The sequence below is a fragment of the Mirounga leonina genome, unplaced genomic scaffold, assembly GCF_011800145.1.
Source record: "Mirounga leonina isolate KUSES-001 unplaced genomic scaffold, KU_Mleo_1.0 Mir_376, whole genome shotgun sequence".
In the NCBI taxonomy this organism is placed as follows: Eukaryota; Metazoa; Chordata; class Mammalia; order Carnivora; family Phocidae; genus Mirounga; species Mirounga leonina.
This window is the reverse complement of record NW_023270718.1, coordinates 3,218,692-3,243,747: the sequence shown is the minus strand read 5'-3', so window position 1 is coordinate 3,243,747 and position 25,056 is coordinate 3,218,692. Positions and strand designations below refer to the sequence as shown.

General features: G+C 44.4%; 1 protein-coding gene across 1 annotated transcript in view; it reads right to left on the bottom strand.

The window, feature by feature from the left end:
- ARHGAP35 (Rho GTPase activating protein 35) overlaps positions 1 to 25,056 on the bottom strand; it is a 126,377-nt gene that overhangs the window by 52,468 nt on the left and 48,853 nt on the right. The window contains exon 3 of the mRNA XM_034986840.1: positions 11,906 to 12,050. Coding sequence (XP_034842731.1) covers positions 11,906 to 12,050 — 145 coding nt within the window. The remainder of the gene's footprint in view (positions 1 to 11,905; positions 12,051 to 25,056) is intronic.

The window sequence follows — 25,056 nt, the reverse complement described above, 5'->3', positions numbered from 1 at the left end:
CCTGAATCACTCTCAGCATATAATGCTTTTAAGATCTAACCATGCTGCTGTGTGTAGCTGTAATTCTTCCTTTTGGCCCCTGAGTAGTATTCCAGTAGATGGATGGACCAGTTTGTTTATTCACCTGTTGATGGACACTGGGTGGTTTCCAGTTTGGGGCTCTCATGAACAAAGCTGCTAGAAACAGCTGAGTACAAGTCTTTGTGTGAATATGTTTTGTTTTCCTTTCTCTTGGGCAAATACCTAGGAGTAGGATGGTGAGTGTACATTTAGCTTTTAATAAACTGCCAAAGAGTTTTCCAAAGGGTAGTCTACGCTTTTATATTCTCATCAGCAGTGTGTGAGGGTTCTAACCGCTCCATATCCTTACTTGGTCCTGTTACTCATTAAATTCCCCAGTGATTTTGAAATCCAATAATGTTCCTTGCCTGAATTAATTATGCATTTGTGTGATTATGTCTAACTCTCCCACCCTTGGACATCATGGGGGATACTTTAGTTCAACCCAGTTCCTAGCATACAGGAGGGGCTTCATTAATATAAAGTCAGTAAATACCTGTTGAATGAATGAAATCTGCAGACCTCCCCCAACCCCAACAAAAAGACAGTAAGCTAAAAATTTTTAGACCTACTAATGACTTATCAAGAAGTTTCTATCTTTCTATAACCACTTGGTATTGTATCCTGCATTCTCCTACTAAACCAAAGAGGTCAAGCTTGACCTGATTCTGCTGCCCATCGAGGAGCAGTGCCCCAGAAGGCAAATAAAGAGGCCCCTCTTGCATTACACAGCCTGTCAAGTGCAAGCACTGAAACCCTAAGGCTCTGTTCTGTGGCTCAATTCCAGGCTCTGCAGGAAAGGGGTTTGAAAATAAATATGATGTTAACTAACTAGAATTTCAATAAAGATTTGAAAAGAAAAAAACAAGAAATAGGAGTTTCAGCTGCAATATCGTGCCCAGGTAGGTGCTGCCTTGAAAAGCAGCACCCCAGTCCTGTCACCAGGTAAGGGTCCTTCCAAGAGAGTAGTGGGAGAGATTGTTAAGGCTGCCACCTTCTCTCCAGCCAGGCTAGCCCTGCACTTTATTGACACTGGGGTCTCCCTACGGTTGATAAAAGATGTTGACCCCTCCCAAGGGCCAGCTTCCTGCTGCATCTGGGTTCTTGGAGCAACAAAACAATCTCTTGCGAAATGAGGTCACATGTGCCAAGTGCCCAGTACAATGCCTGGATCATAGCAAGCACTCAATAAATGTGTCAGGAATAGAGAATGGGGAGAGTTAATGTGATGGCAGACCATCTTTGACATTATTATTTTAAACAGCTGCCAGGCTTCCTTGACTGCAGGGACCTTCTCGTTCCACAGGGACACACTGAAATTAAGCTGCACTAACAAAACCATGGCCTACCAGATATTAATACGATATCTTCTGAATGCATTATAATTCAAGACATAGAAGAGGGGCCTTCTGCCCACATGAAACTGCTTCTCCCTGGGAACAATTTTTTTTCTCAGCCCTCTGTGGCACTTGCTAGTGGAATTGGTCACCTCTTAGTAAGCAAAGTAATTAAGAAAAGGACTATTAGATGGGAAATCATTTTTGCTACTGCCACCCCGCCCGCTCCCACTGCCAAAAGAAAAAGGTTAAAGATCACAGAAAGAGGGGCCAAGCAGGTTTAGTCTCACATATTATTCAGAAAAAATCATTCCTAGAGAATGGTATTTTTAGTTCATGGCTGACAAGCGAGGCCACGAGCCTGGGGAATACATGCAGCAGTGCCCAGATGAGCAGGGCATGAGGCGTTCAGCCTCCAGGATACTGGACCTCCCGGGATGGGGGGCAGTGACACTTGGAAGCTCCCTCAGGGGGTTTCTATGCTGTAGAACATGGATGTTTCTCCCTTCCCACACTCTGGCTCAAAACTGGGCCAGAAAATGGAAAAATGTTCCATGCTCATGGATTGGAAGAACAAATATTGTGAAAATGTCTATGCTACCTAGAGCAATCTACACGTTACCATCAACTTTTTTCACAGAAATGGAACAAATAATCCTAAAATTTGTATGGAACCAGAAAAGACCCCGAATAGCCAAAGGAATGTTGAAAAAAGAAAAGCAAGGCTGGTGGCATCACAATTCTGGACTTCAAGCTCTATTACAAAGCTGTCATCATCAAGACAGTATGGTACTGGCACAAAAACAGACACACAGATCAATGGAACAGAATAGAGAATCCAGAAATGGACCCTCAACTTTATGGTCAACTAATCTTCGACAAAGCAGGAAAGAATGTCCAATGGAACAAAGACAGTCTCTTCAACAAATGGTGTTGGTAAAATTGGACAGCCACATGCAGAAGAATGAAACTGGACCATTTCCTTACACCACACACAAAAATAGACTCAATATGGATGAAAGACCTAAATGTGACACAGGAATCCATCAAAATCCTTGAGGAGCAACCTCTTCAACCTCAGCCACAGCAACTTCTTCCTAGAAACATCCCAAAGGCAAGGGGAGCAAGGGCAAAAATGAACTATTGGGACTTCATCAAGATAAAAAGCTTTCGCACAGCAAAGGAAACAGTTAACAAAACCAAAAGACAACCGACAGAATGGGAGAAGATATTTGCAAATGATATATCAGATAAAGGGCTAGTATCCAAAATCTATAAAGAACTTATCAAACTCAACACCCAAAGAACAAATAATCCAATCAAGAAATAGGCAGAAGACATGAACAAACATTTCTGCAAAGAAGACATCCAAATGGCCAACAGACACATGAAAAAGTGCTCAACATCACTTGGAATCAGGGAAATACAAATCAAAACCTCAATGAGATACCACCTCACACCAGTCAGAATGGCTAAAATTAGCAAGTCAAGAAACGACAGATGTTGGCGAGGATGCAGAGAAAGGTGGGAATGCAAGCTGGTGCAGCCACTCTGGAAAGCAGTATGGATGTTCTTCAAAAAGTTGAAAATAGAGCTACCCTATGACCCAGCAATTGCACTACTGGGTATTTACCCCAAAGATACAAATGTAGGGATCTGAAGGGGCACCTGCACCCCAATGTTTATAGCAGCAATGTCCACAATAGCCAAACTATGCAAAGAGCCTAGATGTCCATCAGCAGATGAATGGATAAAGAAGATGTGGTGTGTGTGTGTGTGTGTGTGTATGTATACACACACACACACACACAGGAATATTATGCAGCCATCAAAAAAATGAAATCTTGCCATTTGCAACGACATGGATGGAACCAGAGGGTATTACGCTAAGTGAAATAAGTCAATCAGAGAAAGACAATTATCATATGATCTCACTGATATGAGGAATTTGATAAAGACAGAGGATCATAGGGAAAGGGAGGGAAAAATGAAACAAGACGAAACCAGAGAGGGAGACAAACCATAAGAGACTCTTAATCAAACAAATTAAGCAAACAAACTGAGGGTTGCTGGAGTGGGGGCGGGGGGGCAGGGGGGATGGGGTGGCTGGGTGATGGACATTGGGGAGGGTATGTGCTATGGTGAGCGCTGTGAATTGTGTAAGACGATGAATCACAGACCTGTACCCCTGAAACAAATAATACATATGTTAATAAAAATAAAATAAAATAAAGCTTAACAGAAATTTTTTAAAAATTGGGATTTAAAACCGTTTTGTGACCACAGTGAGGTGTAAAGATAGCATACTAGGATACAGGAGGACTGTGAGTGGGCTCTAAAAGTTAAGTCCTCCAGGGGTGCCTGGGTGGCTCAGTTGTTAAGCATGTGCCTTCTACTCAGGTCATAATCCCAGGGTCCTGGGATCGAGCCCCACATCGGACTCCCTGCTCTGCAGGAAGCCTGTTTCTCCCTCTCTCCCACTCCCCCTGCTTGTGTCTCTTTGTGTCAAATAAATAAAATCTAAAAAAAATAAAAGTGAGTCCTCCAGCGAGATGAACTCTGGCCAGGACTGAATATTCTTACTTCCTGCCATGCATCGGAGAGCAGCTTGGCCAATGTTCTCTTTTCACTCAGGAGTCACACTACTATAGAAGGGAGTCAGGGGCTCCACTGCCCTGACAATATTCCATGTGGAGGAAAACTGGGGGAAGAAAGTGTTCTAGCCAGAAATATAAAGTCAGTCTGACCTCCGGCGGTGACCCCAGAGCAGCTGCAGAAGATCCATGCCCCCTTCCAGCCTGATCACGGAACTAGAGCAGAAAGTGAAAAGCTGTGATCCTATCAGCACAGCAAGCACAGAGGCGCTCTCTGAGCCTGGGCAGGGCTCAAAGCATCTGCAAATCAATCCAAAAGCTGTTCTACCTACTGGCCATTTCTTGAACACGTTCTAATTTTAGGAAATATGAAACGAGGGTAGTGAACTGGTCAGAAAGCTCAGGAAAAAAGACAGATGCAATCCAAAACCAATCTCCGCCTGTAACGTTAGCAGAAGCCCTAAGAATATGGGGCTCTGGAGAGCTCCAACGGGGTCCTGGTGACTGCAGGAGCAGCAAATTTTGAGGGGAGAAGGCAGTGATCCTTTCCTTCTGGTCTGTGTCTAGGAGGAGCTGGCAATTTACTCACCAAGTATGAGGCGGAAACAAGGCAGTCACAGGTGTCTGCCGCAGGCAACCCCGGCAGGCAACCCCCGGAATGTCGGGCTGCCGGTGAACAGAGCTTCTCTCCCACCCCCAATCCCTGACACCCCAACTCCTGCCCACCCTCTTCTCAGGTCTAAGATTAAAATGCAGTTGGCCTGGGGGCGCCTGGGTGGCTCAGTCGTTAAGCGTCTGCCTTCGGCTCGGGTCGTGATCCCAGGGTCCTGGGATAGAGCCCCGCATCGGGCTCCCTGCTTGGCGGGAAGCCTGCTTCTCCCTCTCTCACTTCCCCTGCTTGTGCTCCCTCTCTCGCTATCTCTCTCTGTCAAATAAATAAATATTAAAAAAAAAATGCAGTTGGCCTGGAGATGGAATTATAAAGATGATGCCCAAGGTATATACAGTGTAAAATTAAAATAAAATACAAGCTTCAGAACGGTATGCACATGATCTCCTGTTTTTAAGCGTTTGGGGGAGGGTAATATTAGCAGAAAGCATAATTCAACTACTCAGATTACTTCCAGAGATAGGGATTAAAGGACTGTCACTTTGTTACATATCTGTGTTTATAATAATTTTTTACTGTGAGCAAGTTTATGACTCTTGTAATTAGACACAATAGTAACGTGACGGGACGGTTCACCATGTCCCAATTCACAACACTCCCGCTGCTGCATCTCCAATGCAAGGTCTTGGCAAGTGGGTTTTTGGCGCTGCTGCCGGCCGGGGCCCTGGCTGTGAAGGGGCGGGGAGCCACCCAGGCCCTGCGGCACTCAAGGAAAGCGGCTTCTTCCTGGATTTCGTTCCCACCACCGTGGGCAGGAGCGCGAGCTCCCAAGTACTGCCTTTGAAGGTGATGATGCAATGGTTTATTACCAGGACAAGCAAAGTGCCCAGGTGTATGAGAAAGATACGAAAACTCTGACTTTTGAATGAACTGCTTAGGACAGACCTGGCAAACACGTTTCATTTGGAGTGTCCCCTCCCATCAGCTAGACGAACTGCCCGAATTACCACATGGAAACGAGTCATAGGACGACTTCTATCATGAGCAAGAGAGGGAGATGGGATGGAGAGGTCAGGTGGCAGCAGAGGCTCTCCCTTAAGTGTAAGTTCAGTATAAGTTAGTCAGACCTGGGAAAACACCTAATCCATAATTCATTCGCTCATTCAACAAAGTCTCATCAGGCCCAGGCCTCTGCTCAGACAGAAGCCACGTGATGAGGTAGCCATGGATGGTGTCAGAAGGGAGCTGAGGATGATGGAGAGGTACAGACAGCACACCACGCAAGGGGACATTCTACAAGACAACTGTCTAGACTTTTCAAATAAGGTCATCATTCAAAACAAAACAAAAGGCAAAGAGAACTGTTCTGGACTGAAAGGGACAAAGGAAGCAAGAGCCAAATGTACTGTGAACACTACTTGGATCTTAGAACAAAATCTCAGCTGTAAGAGATAGTTTTAAGTCAACTGAGTAAATTTAAACATGGAACATATGTGAAATACTACTGAATTAATGCTATTATTCTTAAAAGTGATAATGTTATTGCAGTTATAGAGGAGAAACTCCTTAAGCTTAGGGATAAACGCTGAGATTTTTAGGAGTGCAGCTTATTCTCAAATGGTTTAACAACAATAAAAATTAGGGGAACAAAGGGCAAATGTGGCAAAATGTTAATCCCTGGTGAATACTGAGTGATCATCATACTACTCACAATTCAGAAGCTGGGGAGAAAAGTCAAGTCATGATATTTACATTTAATGGTAGAGTCTGACGGGCAGTAGAAAGAAGAACCAAATGTACAACTGGTGAAGCTACAGCGACAACCAGCACACACTGAGCCCTTGCCTGGGCCACATGCCACACTCACCGCCTCAGTGCAAGTCCCCCGGAACCCTAGTGGCTGCCCCTGGAGGCAGGTCCTGTCATCACCCCCAGTTTACAGATGAGCAAATGGCAGAACAATGATTCCAGACCTGGTCTAACTGCAGATCTGAAGCTCTGTATCACTACTCCAAAATGCCTGTCCTAGCTAATCTGCTTCTTTAAGTATTAAGTACATCAGAAGAAAATGCTACATGAGCCCCCAAACAGGGGAATGGTTAAATGATCTGTGATCCAGCACTTTCCTGGAACATTATGCAGCAATTAAATGTCATATTCTTTGAGGGAGATCCCCTCTGCTTGCTAGATGGGATGCTGCCCGATTCATGAATACTTAATAAAACCAGTTGCTCTTCTAATTAAAAAAAAAGTCATACTCTCACGAAGTAGTTAACGACAGGGAGCATGCTCACAAAGCAATGTCTGGTTTAAAAAGCAGTGATTCTTGGGGCCCCTGGGTGGCTCAGTCATTAGGCGTCTGCCTTCGGCTCGGGTCATGATCCCAGGGTCCTGGGATCGAGCCCCGCATTGGGCTCTCTGCTCTGCGGGAGGCCTGCTTCTCCCTCTCCCACTCCCCCTGTTCGTGTTCCCTCTCTCACTGTGTCTCTCTCTGTCAAATAAATAAATAAAATATTTAAAAATAAAAATAAAAATAAAAAGCAGTGATTCTCAAAAAATGGTCCTCCAACCCACCTCTTGGTTACTGAATTCTTTTCCTGCAGGAAAACAGGAGTAGGTAAGCTGGTAAACTCAGGGCTCTTTTGCCTCATCTAAGTTACGCTAAAAAATTTTTGAGAACTGTCATACTGCATATTCTGAATTATGTAAAAGTAAAAACCAACACACATATGCAGAGAAATAAGGCTATAAGGAAATACAGCAGACCATTAACAGTGGTATTCACTAAGTGGAAGATCAATGACTCTTTAAATTCTTTTTCACAGTTTTTGTCATTTGCTGAATTTCTACTATAAACATGCCTAAATTTTATGAAGAGGAAAAAAATTCTTTTAGGGAAAAGAGCACACAATCCACTCCCCCCCACACACACGCTAAATTCATAGATACCGGGTTTAATTTTTTTCCCAAAATTCTACAAAAGTACAAACTAATGCCAATGAGGGGATGTATATAACCAAAATGTAAAAGGAGGGAGGGAGAGAGTAAGTAAGGAAGGAAGGACAGAAAGAAGGAAGGAAGAAGGGGAAAACAATGGAATTAAGGTATTCCAGGTTGAAGACCACTCATTTAATCAATAGGTCATGCATATTGTGTGCCACACTCAGGAGATAAGAACAGAGAATCCTACTCTCAGCAAGTTGAAATGTGCCTGAGAACTACCAGGGAGGTTACATTCAAAGGGCTACTGGGGGTAGGGAGTCTTGGAAGAACGAGGACAAGCTCCAGAGGCAAGGAGGAATGTCGGATACATTTCACACTACACGAAGAACACAGACAAAGCAGAGAAATACCAAGAAATTCTGCTTGTGGGAATGCAAGCTGATGCAGCCACCCGAGAAAACAGTATGGAGGTTCCTCAAAAAGTTGAAAATAGAGCTACCCTACGACCCAGCAATTGCACTACTGGGTATTTACCCCAAAGATACAAATGTAGTGATCCGAAGGGGCACCTGCACCCCAATGTTTATAGCAGCATGTCCACAATAGCCAAACTATGGAAAGAGCCCAGATGTCCATCGACAGAAGAATGAATAAAGAAGACATGGTATATCTATACAATGGAATACTACTCAGCCATCAAAAAAATGAAATCTTGCCATTTGCAACGACATGGATGGAACTAGAGGGTATTATGCTAAGTGAAATAAGTCAGTCAGAGAAAGACAATTATCATATGATCTCACTGATATGTGGAATTTAAGAAACAAAACAGAGAATCATAGGGGAAGAGAGGAAAAAATAAAACAAGATGAAACCAGAGAGGGAGACAAACCATAAGAGACTCTTAATCACAGGAAACAAACTTGAGGGTTGCTGCAGTGGAGGGGGGTGGGGGGATGGGGTAACTGTATGACAGACAGTAAGGACGGCATGTGATGTAATGAGCACTGGGTACTACATAAGACTGCTGAATCACTGACCTCTACCTCTGAAACCAATAATACATTATATGTTAATTAATTTAAATTTTAAAAATGGAAAAATAAAGAATTCAGCTTGTATTCTTATAAGACAATTTAAAAATTAATGCTTGTTGTAGTTAAAACAGAAAGTGGGGGAGAGAAAAAGAAGAATGAAGGGAGAGATGGACAGAGGAAGGCGGGGGGGCGCGGGGCAGGAAGGCAGGCAGACAAGCATAACAGTACTGTGTATGGGAGGAGGCAAGACTGTGGCCCGCGTCTGGTAGGCAATGAGGCAGTAAGAAGAGCTTTTTGGTAGAGGAACGGTCATGTAATCAGGATGGACTGCGGAGGGTGATGGTGGGGAAGCGGAAATGAAATGGAGGGGACAAAGCCCAGAGATGATGAAGCAGAAGTGACAGACTTGACAGCTGACTGGAGATGACCCTGAAGCGCCAAGCTTTGGGTGACAGGGCAGACAGTGGCGCAGTCTCACAGAGCTTTAAGAAAAGCAGCAGCTTGGTAGTGGCTGGTGGTGAAGTCTTATATCCGAAAGGATTCATAAGCAGAATGGCAAGGAGAGGCATAATTTTATCATTGGAGAGCAAAAAGTGAATCATAGGCTAAGAATGAAAGAAGCAAGGTGCGTGGGGCAGGTCAAGACCACTGATGTGCTCAGCTAGAGGGCATGTGGTTAACATCCCGGCACCTTGGGCTACCACGGGTGAGCCACTTGAGGAGACCATTCACACAAGGCTCCCCGTGAAAAGGGAAAGCTCTCCTTGACAGGAGAAAACCAACTAATAAATGCTGAAGGAATCAGGGAGTAAAACTACGGGCAAAGGGTAGCTTTGCAGTAGAGAAGCTTAGTACATACCACATCACCTTAACCAAGTGATCAAAGTGAATGCTGCCAGTGATGGGACAAACTGACATCATGTGCCACATGATGTGATGCATCGAGAAGGACACGGCATCACTTCCCTGCTGTTTCTGCCCCAGGTGCAAGTATGAAGCTAACCACGAGGAAAACACCCCAAAAACAAACAAAAAGCACCAAACTGAGGAGGAACCTACTACAAAATAATTTATCTGTATTCTTCAAAATTATCAAGGCCTTGGGGCGCCTTCGGCTCAGGTCATGATCTCAGGGTCCTGGGATCGAGCCCCGCATCGGGCTCCCTGCTCAGCCAGGAGCCTGCTTCTCCCTCTCCCTCTGCTGCTCCCCCAGCTTTCTCTCTGTCAAATAAATAAAAGCTTTAAAAAACAGCAACAAAAAAAACTATCAAGGCCATGAAAAATGAATAGACTAAACTGTTCTAGATTAAGAGAGACTAGAGGCTTGACAAGTAAACCTATCATGTGGTCCAGGGTTAGCTCCTGGACCAAAACAATTTTTGTGTTTTGCTATAAAGGACATTACTGGGACAACTGATGAAATGAAAATATCCACAGATTAGGTAGGTTAGTGCTGGGTCGGTGTTAATGTCCTAAGTGTGATAGCTGCTTGGTGATTATGTAAGAGAATGTTTTTAGAAAATACCCACGGAGGTAGTTAGAAGTAAAGGTGCATCAGATCTGCAAACTTTCAAACATTTCAGAAAAAAGATACAAATATATACAGAAAGAATGGTATGGGGAAACTGGTAAAATACATTTGAGGAACCTGGGGATTTTTCTAACTTTCAATTTGTTTAAACTTATAATTTTTGTGCCTTTCCAATAAATCTAAAATAATTTCAAAACAAAAAGTTCAGGAAAAAGTGCCCTCACCCTCCCTGAGATGACACAAACTGTCTCTCTGAAGTGCTAGGTCAACAAGTAGAGGCTTCAATCACCTAAATCTTTTTTAATAAAGATTCTTTTTTTTTAGAGATTTTATTTATTTATTTGACAGAGAGAGACTCAGCGAGAGAGGGAACACAAGCAGGGGGAATGGGAGAGTTCTGGAGAAGCAGGCTTCCCGCAGAGCAGGGAGCCCGACGCGGGGCTCGATCCCAGGACCCCGAGATCACGACCTGAGCCGAAGGCAGACGCTTAACGACTGAGCCACCCAGGCGCCCCCTGAATCAAATCTTTGTGCAGATTTTCTCCCTGCCCAAGGGAGAGGAGCCAGAAAGAAATGGATATAAAACCAGTGTCAAAAAGATGGACACTGAGAAAAGGCTTTGGGAACAGAATGAACTAAACAAAGCTGCAGATCTGCTATGATTAGGCAAAGTGCTTACTGTGATTCAAGCCCGGTGTGTTGCAGAGAAAACCCTGGAAATAACTACAAAGTCTTTAGCAGGCTTCAACTTGAAACCTATTTTCCCTGATTTGGCACATCCTAAGTAAATATTAACACTGTCATGCAGCTTAATAGGATGCCTGGGAGGCTGTGCACACCACACAATACTTAGTATCATCGCAGATAACACTGGAATCAGAAAGAACACAGAGGAAGGCTCTAATCCCTACCTTGGTTTCAAATTAGTTTAAGCCTATATTCTTGAGCTCAACTGTTAATGCTCAAGAACTGACATAACCATGGGCCTACTATGCTACCTTCTCCTCAAACTCCTCAGCTCTGAAAGCACCCAGGAGAAAACCAAGGGAAACAATGGCATGAAAACGGAAGCTCCAGAGGTTTCAAAAGAGAGGCCGAAGAGACACGTTATGGGATCACACTAAATGAACGAAATAAATGTTTCCAACACAGGGAAAATTTTGTCACTTCAAGAACAATGTGGAAACTATTAAGACAGCTGGTCTTCATGGTAACACCAAGTTGTCAGTGGAGTTGAAATATAGCTGCCTGACCAGAAGATATCCAACGATCCTCACTGGTTTTTGACCTCAGGAAAAAAATTCTGTCCGTAATGAATCTCAGGCACCGGCTAAACAGCCAAGGGCTGTAACGGCCACAACCACTCCTTCACTGTATTAAGCCAAACCACACGAGCATGTGTCCAGTACAGTGCTGCAGACACAACGATAACAGGACCCTTCCCCTGCCCTCAAGCAGCTGACAGATCCGCGGGGACCCGGACAGACAGGTTATCTGCTATGACAGGGAGCTGAGCGAGCACAGAGGAGGCACCTAACACCAGCCCCAGCTGCAGTCCCGAGAACAGGATGCTCCGCACGCTGAAAGGTCTAACGGATCCTATATGACAGCCTCAGAACTACACGCCGACGGAGGACCCGCAAGTCTGACCGCTGTCCTGACTGCTCAGCTCCTTCTCCGAAAGCCTCTCACATTTAAGGAGAGATGATCCCAGAGCCCCCAGAGGGCTCAGGCCGCTGGGAAGTATCCCGTAGACAGTGAAAGCTGTCATCAGCCCTGGGTCGCACTCTTACCTGTAGCTTCAATGTACTCAATACACCTCTCGATAAAAACAGGGATGGGCTTCTCTGGAGTCACGACAGTTGTCAAGGGCACCCCAAAATAGTTACTCTCCCAGGTTGCCTTTGTGATGGATGGCCGGGGTTTGGGCTTTGGTTTCTGTACAAGAAAAAGAAAAGAAAGCACAAAAACAAAGTGAGTATCAACACGCAACTCAAACATCGGTAAGGCTTCCAGAAGGGAACTCACGGTGGTGTGGAAACTGTTGGAAAGACTCCAAACAGGATAGAGACCCACTTGCTCATCTCACTAATTTTGTATTTTCTATCCTCCAAATATCACACAAGATGCCAGCAAGTTGACACACAGTCACACCTCAAGTGTGAGACTGCATTATCAAAACAAAGGTGTTTATAAGAAGCAGGCCATGTTTAGTTAGTAACAATGAGATGACTATCCACATCCTTTATCAGGGGTGCCCTGGAGTAAACAGGAAGTTTTCCAAACATCCCATATGGATAATGAATGTTATATACTCAAAGACGGCTAAAATCTTTAAAAAGATAAAAGATGGAATTGAGAATGAGTAATTTCCTCTTTCCAGAAAAGAAATAGAGCACACATTCTGCAGGGCTGAAAGCTCCAAGGGAGAACTTCCTTTGCTAGATTGGCCTGGGGTTAACTCTCAGTGGCTTTGGAATTAGGAAAGGGTAAAAGCAAGTAATCAAACAGGACAAAGAAGAGAATACTTGTCTCTTTCCCAGCAGTCCCCTTCATCGGTAACACAAGCAGCAGTAACAACTACTACTTGAGGGCTCACTAGGTACCAAGCAAGTCCCAAATACTATTTTTTAAAAATCTCATGACATTCCACTTTACCGAGGAAAAATGTCCCACGCACCTAAATGACACAACTAGTCAGTGACATGGCTGGGATCCAAACCCATGAGGGTCTGTCTCCAAAGCTCATGCTCATAAACACTATTGAGATACTCTGCTCCACAATTATTCAATCCTTTTATTTTGAAGCTCACATGAGGAAAAAATACTCTAAACAAATGGCAAATTTCCTAAAAGCCACAGAAATACGCCTGAAAATTTGGCCTTTTGGTAAATATCTACTAAGGAGGAGGGTAACCAAAGAGGATCAACGTAAATGGACTCAGGTGCAGCTCCAGCAATTCCGTTTCATTTCCAAGTTAACGAGACCCAATCAGAAGGGCAGATTTATTACAAATGTATACAACCCATATATTTAAAAGTATTTAGGGATAGGGCTCCTGGGTGGCTCAGTCAGTTGGGTGTCCGACTCTGGACTTCGGCTCGGGTTGTGATCTTGGGGTTGTGGAATCGAGCCCCATGGCAGGCTTTGCGCTCAGAAGGGAGTCGGCTTCCCCTCTCCCACTGATCCTCCCCTGCTCGTGCACGTGCGTGCTCCCCCACAAATAAATAAAAATTTTAAAAAGTATTTAGGGGATCTTCATATAAAATCCACTAAAGGGGACAACGAACTAGCTTCTAGGTCAGGGTCAACCATTCCCCTTTCCTTATCCTGCCCAACCTCATTCCATTTGGTACCTCTATTTATATGGGAACAAATCACTTCCTGTTTAGTCTGAGATTCTTTGAGGACTTCCTGTACAAACAAGTGGCAAAAAAAAAAAGAAAAAAAAAGGAACAGCTGAGAATAAAATGTACATGAAAGAAGGAACAAGCCCATTTGGGCTGGGGGGCTGACATCACCTGTAACGACCACCCAAAGGCAAATCTGTATAGAGCCTGCTAACTGATTCAGTCAGGAAGACTCTAATGCAATGTGAACGATCTTGGGGTCCAAGAGAACCAGGCCCTCCACAAAGCTTACCCCTGTCCCTGTCCCGCTCCTCATAAAATCAGCCACACAGCCTCTCAGGGTGCAGGGAGTGACTGCCGCTATCTCTAGGCTCTGACCTAGACTTTTCACTAAAGAAGTAAGGAAAAAGCACATTAATGATTTATGATGTATCTTTACATGAGATAATTTAACCAATCTAGACTCTCTCCCAGGCATCTTCTACTAATAGGAAGTACAACATAAAGAATTTAAGGGTTGAAATTTTAACAGACCTGGGTTTGAATCCTGACAGACAAGTCCTGTGACTCTGGGTAAGTGACTTAGCATCTCAGGGACAGCACCTCCTCACAAGGGGTCTGAAGGTGAAATGTGCGGGACCTGGCTCAGGGCCTAGCATACAGTAGCCACCCAATAATTCGAGGAAAGAGAGGGGGGAGTGCTTCTGTTGTCACACATTGCTGCAACCGGATAACCATGAGTCAAGCTATGCTCTCCCTTAAAAATGCCATATAGTTTAGGGTGCCTGGGTGGCTCAGTTCGTTAAGTAACTGCCTTCAGCTTCAGTCATGATCCTGCAGTCCCGGGATCGAGTCCCGCGTCAGGCTCCCTGCTCAATGGGGAGTCTGCTTCTCCCTTTTACCCTCCCCCCTCTTGTGCTCTCTCTCTCTCTCTCTCTCTAATAAATAAATAAAATCTTAAAAAAAAAAAAGCCACATAGTTTAAATTATTAGCTCCAGAATCTGAATATACAAGGAAACCCATCTGGATTTCAGCGACATTCTTTTTAAAAATCTCAATCCTGGGCGCCTGGGTGGCTCAGGTGGTTAAGCGACTGCCTTCGGCTCAGGTCATGATCCTGGAGTCCCTGGATCGAGTCCCGCATCGGGCTCCCTGCTCGGCGGGGAGTCTGCTTCTCCCTCTCCCCGTTTGTGTTCCCTCTCTCGCTGTATCTTTCTCTGTCAAATAAATAAATAAAATCTTTAAAAACAAAAATCTCAATCCTGCAGAATTTGCCTGTCAAAACTAACACAACAACAGCACTGTTCTTCAGTAAAACTGATGCTCTCAAATAAACTGTTAAGGAAATAAAAAATGGAACTTTAAGAAAAGCTGCAAGGAAGCAGTTTTTCCAATCACCATAAAGCCTTCTAACCATAGTTCTAGTAAACAGATAATAAATTTTAATCATATACTTCCTCTACCTTCTCAATACTAAAACAAGATGATGAGGTGTGTTCTAACAATCTAAATTAGCTAGAAAATTCACCCTCCATCAACTGAGTACTATGCACTAGCCCCTCTTCCTTATGTTCTTCTTTTTTTTTTTTAAGATTTTATTTATTTATTTGAGAGAGAGAGAATGAGAGACAGAGAGCATGAGAGGGAGGAGGGTCAGAGGGAGAAGCAGACTCCCTGCCGAGCAGGGAGCCCGATGCGGGACTCGATCCCGGGACTCCAGGATCATGACCTGAGCCGAAGGCAGTCGCTTCACCAATTGAGCCACCCAGGCGCCCCCCTTATGTTCTTTAGATGTATTATTTCACTCCAGATTCAAAACAGATCTGTGCATGTGGGTTTTAAGAACCCCATTTTAGGGGCGCCTGGGTGGCTCAGTCGTTAAGCGTCTGCCTTCGGCTCAGGTCATGATCCCGGGGTCCTGGGATCGAGCCCCGCATCGGGCTTCCTGCTCCGTGGGAGGCCTGCTTCTCCCTCTCCCACTCCCCCTGCTTGTGTTCCCTCTCTCACTGTGTCTCTCTCTGTCAAATAAAAAATCTTAAAAAAAAACAAAAAAAAAAACCAAAAAACCATTTTACAGATGAAGAAGCTGAGTCCTAAAAAAATTCAGTTACTTGCCCAAGTCAGTTCTGACTCAAAAACCTGTGCTCCTAACCACTGTGATTCACTACCTTCATCTGAAAGTTCCTGGGAATGGCAGAATAAATAAATGGATAATGGAACAAATGATTAAGAGTACACTGACAATCTGGAGAACTTCTAAGGTAAAAAAGACCCACTCACATAAAATACCAAGGATCTGTAAGTTGGAAAAGGCAAGAACAGAGAACTATGTCAGTTATTTCAAATAGCTAAAGCACTATCTCATTGAAAGAGATCATTTTCTATAGTTTCAAAGGGTTATGTTGGGAGAGAGAAGAGGAGAACACAGATAGGCAATTTTGGCCAATAGAAAGAGAAATTTAAAAAACAAAATCCCCAGCTGTTTAAAAAGCTCTGTAAATACTCAAAGCAGAGACTGCAAACTACCTGCCATACCCATTGTCAAGGAGATTCTGCCATTCGATGGAAGGCTAAATTGGACAACTGCCTTTATCCCTCTCACCCCAAAGAATCAAAGATCTAGTTCAGTGCTTCAACTTACAAAATGCGGGAATGGAGAGTAAGCTGTGGCAATAGCACCAACTCCCCTTGTAAATGACATGGATTCTCTCTCTCAGATTTAAACCGTGGTTTACTGAATGTCAAAACACCTCCGGAGAAGTAACTGAAGGCTCGGTAGGGTTTCACAAAATTAGGATGGGAATTCTTGTACAACTAATTCTAAACCTTTGTAGTAAGCCAATCAGACTTTGTGGCGCACGCCGAGAGGTGGGCCAGACTGCTGATACAACAAGCAACACATCAGGCACCCGAAGGGTTACTGGGCACGTGTCAGATGGAAACGCCACTCTTGTGAGTGGCCTGCCAGCTGTCTCAGTCCCCAGTCAGACATGGGTTGCTCGTTATGGGGTCCCTGGGGCACTCAGAGCAGCAGGCCCTTGGAGAGGAGAAAGTAATACCATCCCAACATCAATCTTCTTTTGAAGGCACTCACATCGCAGGCTGAACTGAAAAAGGCATCTAGCCAGAGGAAACCAAACCCTGAGAATAATCTACACATCTGTGGCTCTAAGTAGTCTTACTGGGTCAAAAATGGAAAACGGTGATTAATTAGGAGTGGCCATGTGCAGGACACTGCTAGGTGCTCTGCACAATTATCTGAAACCTCACAACCACCTTCTAGGCAAGGGTTATTAGCACCATTTTATAGGTGAGAAGACAGGCTCAGAGATTCACAGCCAGCACTGTGAGAGCCAGGATCCAGGGGCTAGTGATCTCTGAACACCAAAACTCCTCTTTGCCCTACGTGAACTCTATGATGAAATGCCATGACAAAAACAAAGGACTGGGTCAGTTTGAGCCACCTTCATCTTGTCCTTTTGATAGATACATTTTTTGAATGAGTAACATAGGCCATTGTTCTTTACTTCAAGTTCCTTAAAAACATGCCTGATTCTTAGTCTTGATAATATCCAGATGGCAAAGGAAACAAAGAAATGAACCAACAGCTTACACCAGTGTGGTACTGCAAAGAAATAGTGACTAGAACTTGCCGCTGGCCCTTTGGCTTTTGAAACAAGGAAAGAGCATCACAGGAAACTCCCAACTTTGGCGGACCAGGAAAACATCTGTCACCTGCCTGTGGGGTGGTAAGCCCACTCCACAGCCCCTCCAAGTCCAGAGGGGCAAGAAAAAGGTTAGAATGCCAATCAAAGAATGAGAAGCAGCCCAGGGTAAGGCCCTTTCTATCAGGCTACAAGATGACTGGGTTCCAGGGCCTGACACGCAGTAGGCACTCAATAAATTTCCTGAACAAAAACAGTTTCCAATAATGCACAGGGCCAGTATTTCTTTACATTTTTCCAAGTTGAGCTGAGATGAGGACCATCTCTGTATGTACAGAAGCTTTTTCTCCTCCTAACATAGTGCTACTCTCCCGAAGATGTGAGGAGGTGAGGCTCAGAAGGTCTTAGTTATACGGACAGTACATCTCAGACTCCCTTTTTTAAAAAACAGATGAGGCAATCAATTCCCTATATCACCGTGTGGCCATGAATAAAGGACAGTCATTTATGTACACATACAACTATGTTCCTCCTGGACTCAGTTCCTAGAGAGCAAGGATCTTAGCATTTTTCTTTTTTAATGAATTTTTAATGAATTAATGTAAGTTCCCTCAATGAACTTACAATCTAATTGGTAAAAGAAGAGACATATCCCTAGCAAACAAAGCTGATCTAGATATCAGATGAATAACAACTGAGCCACAAAGAAAAAGAGAGTCTCCCACAGCTCCAATGGAGAGGTCGGCCATTCTTTCTGGATAAAGAACATTCTTATCTTCTCTGGGAACAGCAGGTAGTTATTTAGTGACCCGAAGCTGACAACCTCAAATACTCTCCTGCTCTCTATAAAATACCCTCAATACATATAAAATTACTTATCTAGATTTTAGAGACAGAAAATATGATCACTACAGTTGTACCACCTAACAGTCTTTTAAATGCTTGGTAACCCCTCTGAAAAACAAACTGAAGGTTCTAGAGGGGAGGGGGTGGGAAGATGGGTTAGCCTGGTGATGGGTATTAAAGAGGGCACGTTCTGCATGGAGCACTGGGTGTTATGCACAAACAATGAATCATGGAACGCTACATCTAAAACTAATGATGTAATGTGTGGTGATTAACATAACAATAAAATTTTTAAAAAATAAATAAATGCTTGGTAACCCATCTAATAAAGGAAATAAAAAAACAGAACATGAACACAGGCTGTTGGGAGTCTCTCTCTCTTTTTTTTTAAAGGACAAATGCCAGGGCACCTGGGTGGCTCAGTTGGTTAGGCATCTGCCTTAGGCTCAGGTCATGATCCCAGGGTCCTGGGATCAAGTCCTGCATCGGGCTCCCTGCTCAATGGGGAGTCTGCTTCTCCCTTTACCCTTCCCCCCTGCTCGTGATATCTTTCTCTCAAATAAATAAGTAAATAAATAAATAAAAAAAATCTTTAATAAAAGGACAAATGTCATATACTGAATGTAGTCTGGAACAGGGACAGTGGCCTCTGAATGAAAACAATTCTCCCTCTCTATAGAGTGATTTTTAGCAAAGCCCGAGAGAGAGAGAGAGAGAGGGAGAGAGAGAGAGAGAGAGAGAGAGAGAGAGAGACATACACACACACACACGGTTTGCCAATTTGTGTAGTAGGAGACCCTGGACTAAATATAAGTGGTAGGAGTCAAAAAACCAAAAGATCCCATATACTACATTACTACAGGTTTCCCCAAAAGCACCTTTTTGCATCTTATACTCAGCATTAGCAACGATTCTCTCATAATTTCCAACAGATCTTCAAAAGAACCTTTCCAATCAAGTTTCTCACTCATGCCCCAAATGTATTCTTGGCTAACTGGTGCTCCCCCTTCTGGCTCTGAAAAAAATCTAAGCCCAAGTTTAAGAGAAAACCTGAGGGTGGATTTGTTCTCCCTGGCAAAGTCTGTTCTGAAAGCATAAATGCTTACTAGACTTGGGCTCCTGCACGCTGGCAGTCAGTATTACAACCTGGTCACCCACTATCTTGGAGCATCTTTAGGGATAGAAGAGGAAGTAGCATAAAGTCTCGGCCTTCCTAGCATCCCTAATCCTCTGCCATCATGGGAGAAGAAAGACCTGTCATCCCCTCACAGGCCCCAAATAAAGTGAGACCAGAGCTTTTTGCTCTAGAAAGGTGTGGAGTCTGGCAAATCTGGGTCACTCCCTTCCGCTGTCTCAGACTGAGCAGCCGGTGCGACAGGGGGCTAACTAGAAAGGAGGGCCCACTAGTTCCAGGAAAGTTTTTTTACACACACCCTGCCCTTTCCAACACTCACGGGATATGGACTTCTCAGAGTTACAGGTCAGTTTTATCTGCTTGCCTCCTCTCAAATACTGAATAAAATGCATTCAAGAAGACCTTTCTCTTTGGAAGCAGCGGTGATTCTTCACTCGGGCTGAAATAATTTGGGTCCCTACCAAGATATTTCAGTATCACTGGGTGGTGGACAAGAACAAGTTGGTTCAGTGATGATCAGAGCAGTTCTCTGCTCTTTGAAAAACAGATTAGGGCTGCCTATTGTAATTTTTTTTTTTTAAGATTTTATTTATTTATTTGACAGAGAGAGAGACAGCGAGAGAGGGAACACAAGCAGGGGGAGTGGGAGAGGGAGAAGCAGGCTTCCCGCCGAGCAGGGAGCCCGACTGGGGCTCGATCCCAGGACCCTGGGATCATGACCTGAGCCGAAGGCAGCCGCTAACGACTGAGCCACCCAGGCGCCCCCCACTTTTTTTTAAGAACAGGTGTGCTATAAGCTAAGGCCCATAGTTAAAGATAGTCTATTTTTGTCACCAAAAACACACTACAGCAGCTCTTTGGGCTTAAAATAAACTGAGAAAATGCGTGACACCAGTTCAAAACAATTTCTCAAAGTTCCAGTTGCTATTTCAGTGTCTCCATGCCTTTTTTGTCCCCTAGTCAACGAGACTCTAAAGCCAGAAACAAACAGCACCAGGCTGTTCTTAGGGGGTAGTGTGAGGAAATGGATTTTTTTAGATAATAATCACAGTCCTTTGTCTGAAATGAACAAATTAACTAGATTGCTTGAGTGGTCCAAATGTGTGCCTGGCTATTGAATACTACCATCGTTCTTGCAGGCTGGACTCTCAAAACCCACTGGAAATGGAAGTCAGAAGAGCGCATTCAAAAATCTCTACTCCTCCATTTAGGAACTACACTAATGTGGGTGGTGGCAACAGGACAACGCTGGGTACCGGACCTGGCACGCAGTAAGTACGCGGTACACTGAGGGAAGTATAAGACCCTTCCCATGGTATTCGCAGCCCTCACTCTCTGCAGTAGCCCCTCTAGGTTTCTTTCAAGTTTTTTTTCCCCCAGCTCCAAGTTCCATACTGTTTTCTCAAGAGCTCTCCCCACGAAACCTCCATCTTCACTGCCGTTGTCCTCCTCACCCTGTAAGTCTCAGTTCAGATTCTGTTTCCCTGAGGAACTTTCTAAAGTTAAAACCCCTTGCTCTACAATACCTTAGTACCCTGCACCTCTCCTCTGGTAGTATCCAAATGCATGACAGCACATGTTTAAAATCCATCATTCCCTCGACGGTAAACTAGACGAACACAACCACCACACACACGGTACTCAGCACAAAGCCAGGTGCACAGGTGCTCACTAAACGCATGTGCATTGAATGTCTCTTTCCAAAAATGAATGGATGAGCATATGCTTTTGGAGCAAAAGTACTTCTTTTAAAAGATAACAATTCTTTCACGAATCAGAAAATCCAAGGTCAAGTAGGCACCCCCACCCCATTTTTAAGACCACAGTATTTATTTGGCTTTACAGCTCATTGAGTAGGACTAGACTTTTCCAAAGCACACACTGAGAGTCTTTCCTGAGCAGGTTACAAAGAGCTCATATTTCATACCATTCAGCTTGTCTGTCAAATGCAACATCCCTCCCTGGGGAGCTAGCAGTCCAATTCCCCAGCTGGTTTTTATTCACACTAGAAACTTTAACTCCGTTCTAGGCCTCACAAAATGAGAGCTGTGTCCACACAAAGCCACAACAACCAGCCGATTCACTGAATCCAATGAAATAAGCCAATTCACTGGGGGGGCGGGGGGGAGACACAAACTGTCAAACTGGTTACTTGGTGCCTTATAGACCAAACAATGCGTGATTGAATTGGTTTGCTTTTCAATAGGTTGTCTTGTCATGTGGTAGCTACAGTGAGTGAAAGATTTTCTTTATCATTCTGTTTTGTCTTTTTTTTTTAAACACAAAGATAAGAGCACATCAGATAGAAGGGTAAATAGCCAATAATGTCTTCTCTTTAAATCTGTGGTCAAACACACTAAATTCAGCAACTCGAGCTTACCCAAAAGGCACATTTTGTGAAGCAAGATTCCCCAGCCTGTTTTTTTTTTGGTTTTAAAATAAGACCCTGCCGGTCCTGATCTCATCTTTGCAAACGCATGGTACTGAGAGACAGAGACCATGTGCAACACCAACTCTTTACAGACAAAGCATCTATTCATGGGCCCCACTGAAGTGCAATCGTAGATTTTCAATTTCATTCAGCTGAGTGCGGAAGGCTCCCACTATGAGGGTGGGTTGCTAAATGGTTCAGCTGGGAAAAGGACCCAGAATGACAGTCAGCTTTACAGTCTGCACTTTCATTAACAGAAATGAAAGCGATTCCCTCACACTCCAACTCCAATTTTACAGTAAAGAGCCAATCTAGCAAATCTGCCAAGGGAGCTGGGCAATTTCTCTTTCTCCACATCACATTGGTACCCAGAGCATAGCTTTTTGTTGTTGTTGTTAGGGCTGTTGCTAGGGTAAGTGCTGAGAAAGCAGCTAAGGAACACACAGGGTTAAAACTTACACAAAAGGGAGGGACAATGTTGGCCCCCCAAGCCCTCAGCTAGACCAGACCAGCACTCTCCTCTCCTTGAATACAACATGCACATTTTTACCTTCAGGCCTTTCCTTACCTCCGAGGCTTCAGTACTACTCACTACTCACTCTTCTTCGAGAAATCGTTAAATAACAACACTGCAATCCCTATCCCCTGTCCAGGATGCAGCCTCCTCAGGGTCTCACGTGCATGACCTCACTCCATTTCTCACAACCATATGAGGAAGGTGCCACTGTGTTCTCCCTTTTTGCCCAAGGGATATGGAGAGGTGAATCACGTGCCCCCAGTCCCAGTGAGGGAGCGGAGGAGTTGGGATTGGACTTCAGCCCGCTCCCCCCCCGCCCCAGCCCCTTGCCCCTTCCCAGAACCCAAACTGCTAATCACTCCACACACTGTGCTCCTTAACAGCCCCCAGCCTGGGATTTCCATTCTGCCCCAACACAGTGCCCCCTGGGCAGACCACCTATTTTCAGTAGTTCTGTACGTCTTGCTGCCTCAACTGGGAGCTCCGGTCTGGGCAAGAAGGATCTGTGCCATTTCCCCAGTGGTGTCTGGCATGGAGAAGGCACTAAGTGTGTTTTCCATTACCGATTGGCTCCCCCCTCACTTCAAATAAATACTGTATTGCTTTGTCATGCCAATAAAAATCAAAGGCCAAATCCCCCACGTAGGGGTTGGCTTGGCATTCTCTGCCCCATGGTATCTTGCTTTTCCAGTAAAACCAGTGTGAGTCTGCTTTCTTAAGGCAGCAATTTTAATAGGAGGTTTGCCTCAATGGGGAAGAAAATAAAGGCTCTACTTATCTCTGCATTAGGATGACAAAGCAGCTACACTCATTTCAAAGCACCATTTTCCAAGGCAGGAAAAGACAATTTCACCTTTTACTCACACTTTCCAAAGGATACTCCTGAACTGATTTCTGGCACGCTATTGCTCTTGGGCCAGAAGTATCATTTTTATTTGACTTGAAGAGGTGTGGCCCACGTAACAGACGGGAAGTCGAGCGCTTCTTGCATGCTGACCCAGCAACCCAGTGTAAGGAAGTTCTAGGTTAGGAAGTGGCTCTGCAAAAACATGGACACCAGCTGTTTTCTGCGGAGCCTACCGTGTGTGCTCTTTAAAGCATGGCTTGTTTGGGAATGTGTCTTAAAAGCATTATCTTCAACAAGCATTAAAAATGTAGCTAGAAGCCAGAAAATTAGTTATAATTCAGTGTGCTATTATGCCACCTTCCTAATTCCCAGGTGTGCAAACACCCCCACAAATTAAGACTGTCAGCATTTAAATAAGCTATTCCAGTAACAGTCTTCATCAGGAGTGAAGGAGGAAGAGAAGAAAGTCAAAACGTTAAAAATGTTTGGATTCTGGTATCGTTAAATAGGAAAGCTTTAAGGAAGTACTGGGGGCAGGTGAGGCTACTTTCTTTTTTTTTTTTTTTAAAGATTTTATTTATTTGACAGAGAGACACAGCGAGAGGGGACACAAGCAGAGGGAGTGGGAGAGGGAAAAGCAGGCTTCCCGCTGAGCAGGGAGCCCGATGCGGGGCTCGATCCCAGGACCCTGGGATCATGACCTGAGCCGAAGGCAGCCGCTAACGACTGAGCCACCCAGGCGCCCCAGGTGAGGCTACTTTCTGACTTCCTAAATAAGAACAGTTTTCCATGGGTCTGCCCCCTACTACCCTTGCAGAACAAAATACTGAAGGTAGATGAAGGAATCCAAGTGGAAAAACAAAACAAGGGGAAATCAAATGCCTATGATATCTACTAATGTTCAATTCAGAAGGGGAGGGGAACAGAACACACAATACCGCCCTGCCCTTTCTGAAACTACACAGGTAAGGAAACTCTGGAAGCTCCAGCCAATGGTGATCAGGGAGCACTGTGTATGCTATCAGGGAACATAGAGTGAATACATTCTCCTTCTGAGGGCCATGGCATCGTGTTCCTCCATCTCCGAGGGCCCTCTTAACCAGTAAGAGCTGCAGAACTAGCCTCCAGGTGATCTTTTACAACAGAATTGTCAACTCTTAAAACAGCCTGGACTCCAGATCCTTCTGATTTGATATGTCTTGTAATAACACAAGCTTTTGGCAAGCTTTCTTCCAAAGTTCCCTGAAATGTTTTCAGACAAGTCACTTTGTTCTCTGCTGTTTCATGGTCGGGAGAGGAGGAAAAGCTTTCAATGCAGAGAAATCATTCTGTGTATCCCAAGGCTGGTTGTGGGCTAGCATGTAACACAGTCCTGTTGTCGGGTCTCACCAAGATGTCTTTCTCTGAAAAACAGAGTATTTCCCTCTACTCTAAAAAGGGGGGGGGGGGAGTTCAGAAATAACTGTCCTGTCTCAAAGCCTAAGCCCAAGGGAACAGGGCACTCTACTCTGTACACTGCAACTCTACACAATTCTAAAGAAGCTTTCTCTGCTGCTGCATTTGGGACTGCTTCCCCTACATCTGATGGCAGGTTTGACACATAATATGTGCGGTTTACTTTCTGCTCGTCCTGCTTTGGTCCCTAAATCAAATCTGAAGCCCTCACTGATAGCAGCAGCATCTCACTTAAAATAATGCAGCTGGAGGGCACTCCAATTTTACAAATATGGGACAGGTTTATTATTGGGGGGGGGACAGGTTTATAACTCGCAGTGACAAGGTTCTTACTTTTCACTTACGTACCTAAGACCCTTCATTGACTTGTATGCAAATAAAATAATCATCCAATTTTTCCTCATCTAAAATGCAGCAACCTGGGGCATCTGGATGGCTCAGTCAGTTAAGTGTCTGCCTTTGACTCAGGTCATGATCTCAGGATCCTGGGATTGAGCCCCGCATCGCATCGGGCTCCCTGCTCAGCGGGGAGTCTACTTCTCCCTCTCCCTCTGCCCCTAGCCCCAACCCCAAGCTTGTGCTCTCTCTCTCAAATAAATAAAAATCTTAATAAACAGAAAATAAAATGCAGCAACTCTATGGGTCAGTGAGGGAAAGGAGGAGCTTTTACGAGTCGTATGGGTGAAATGTTTGTTT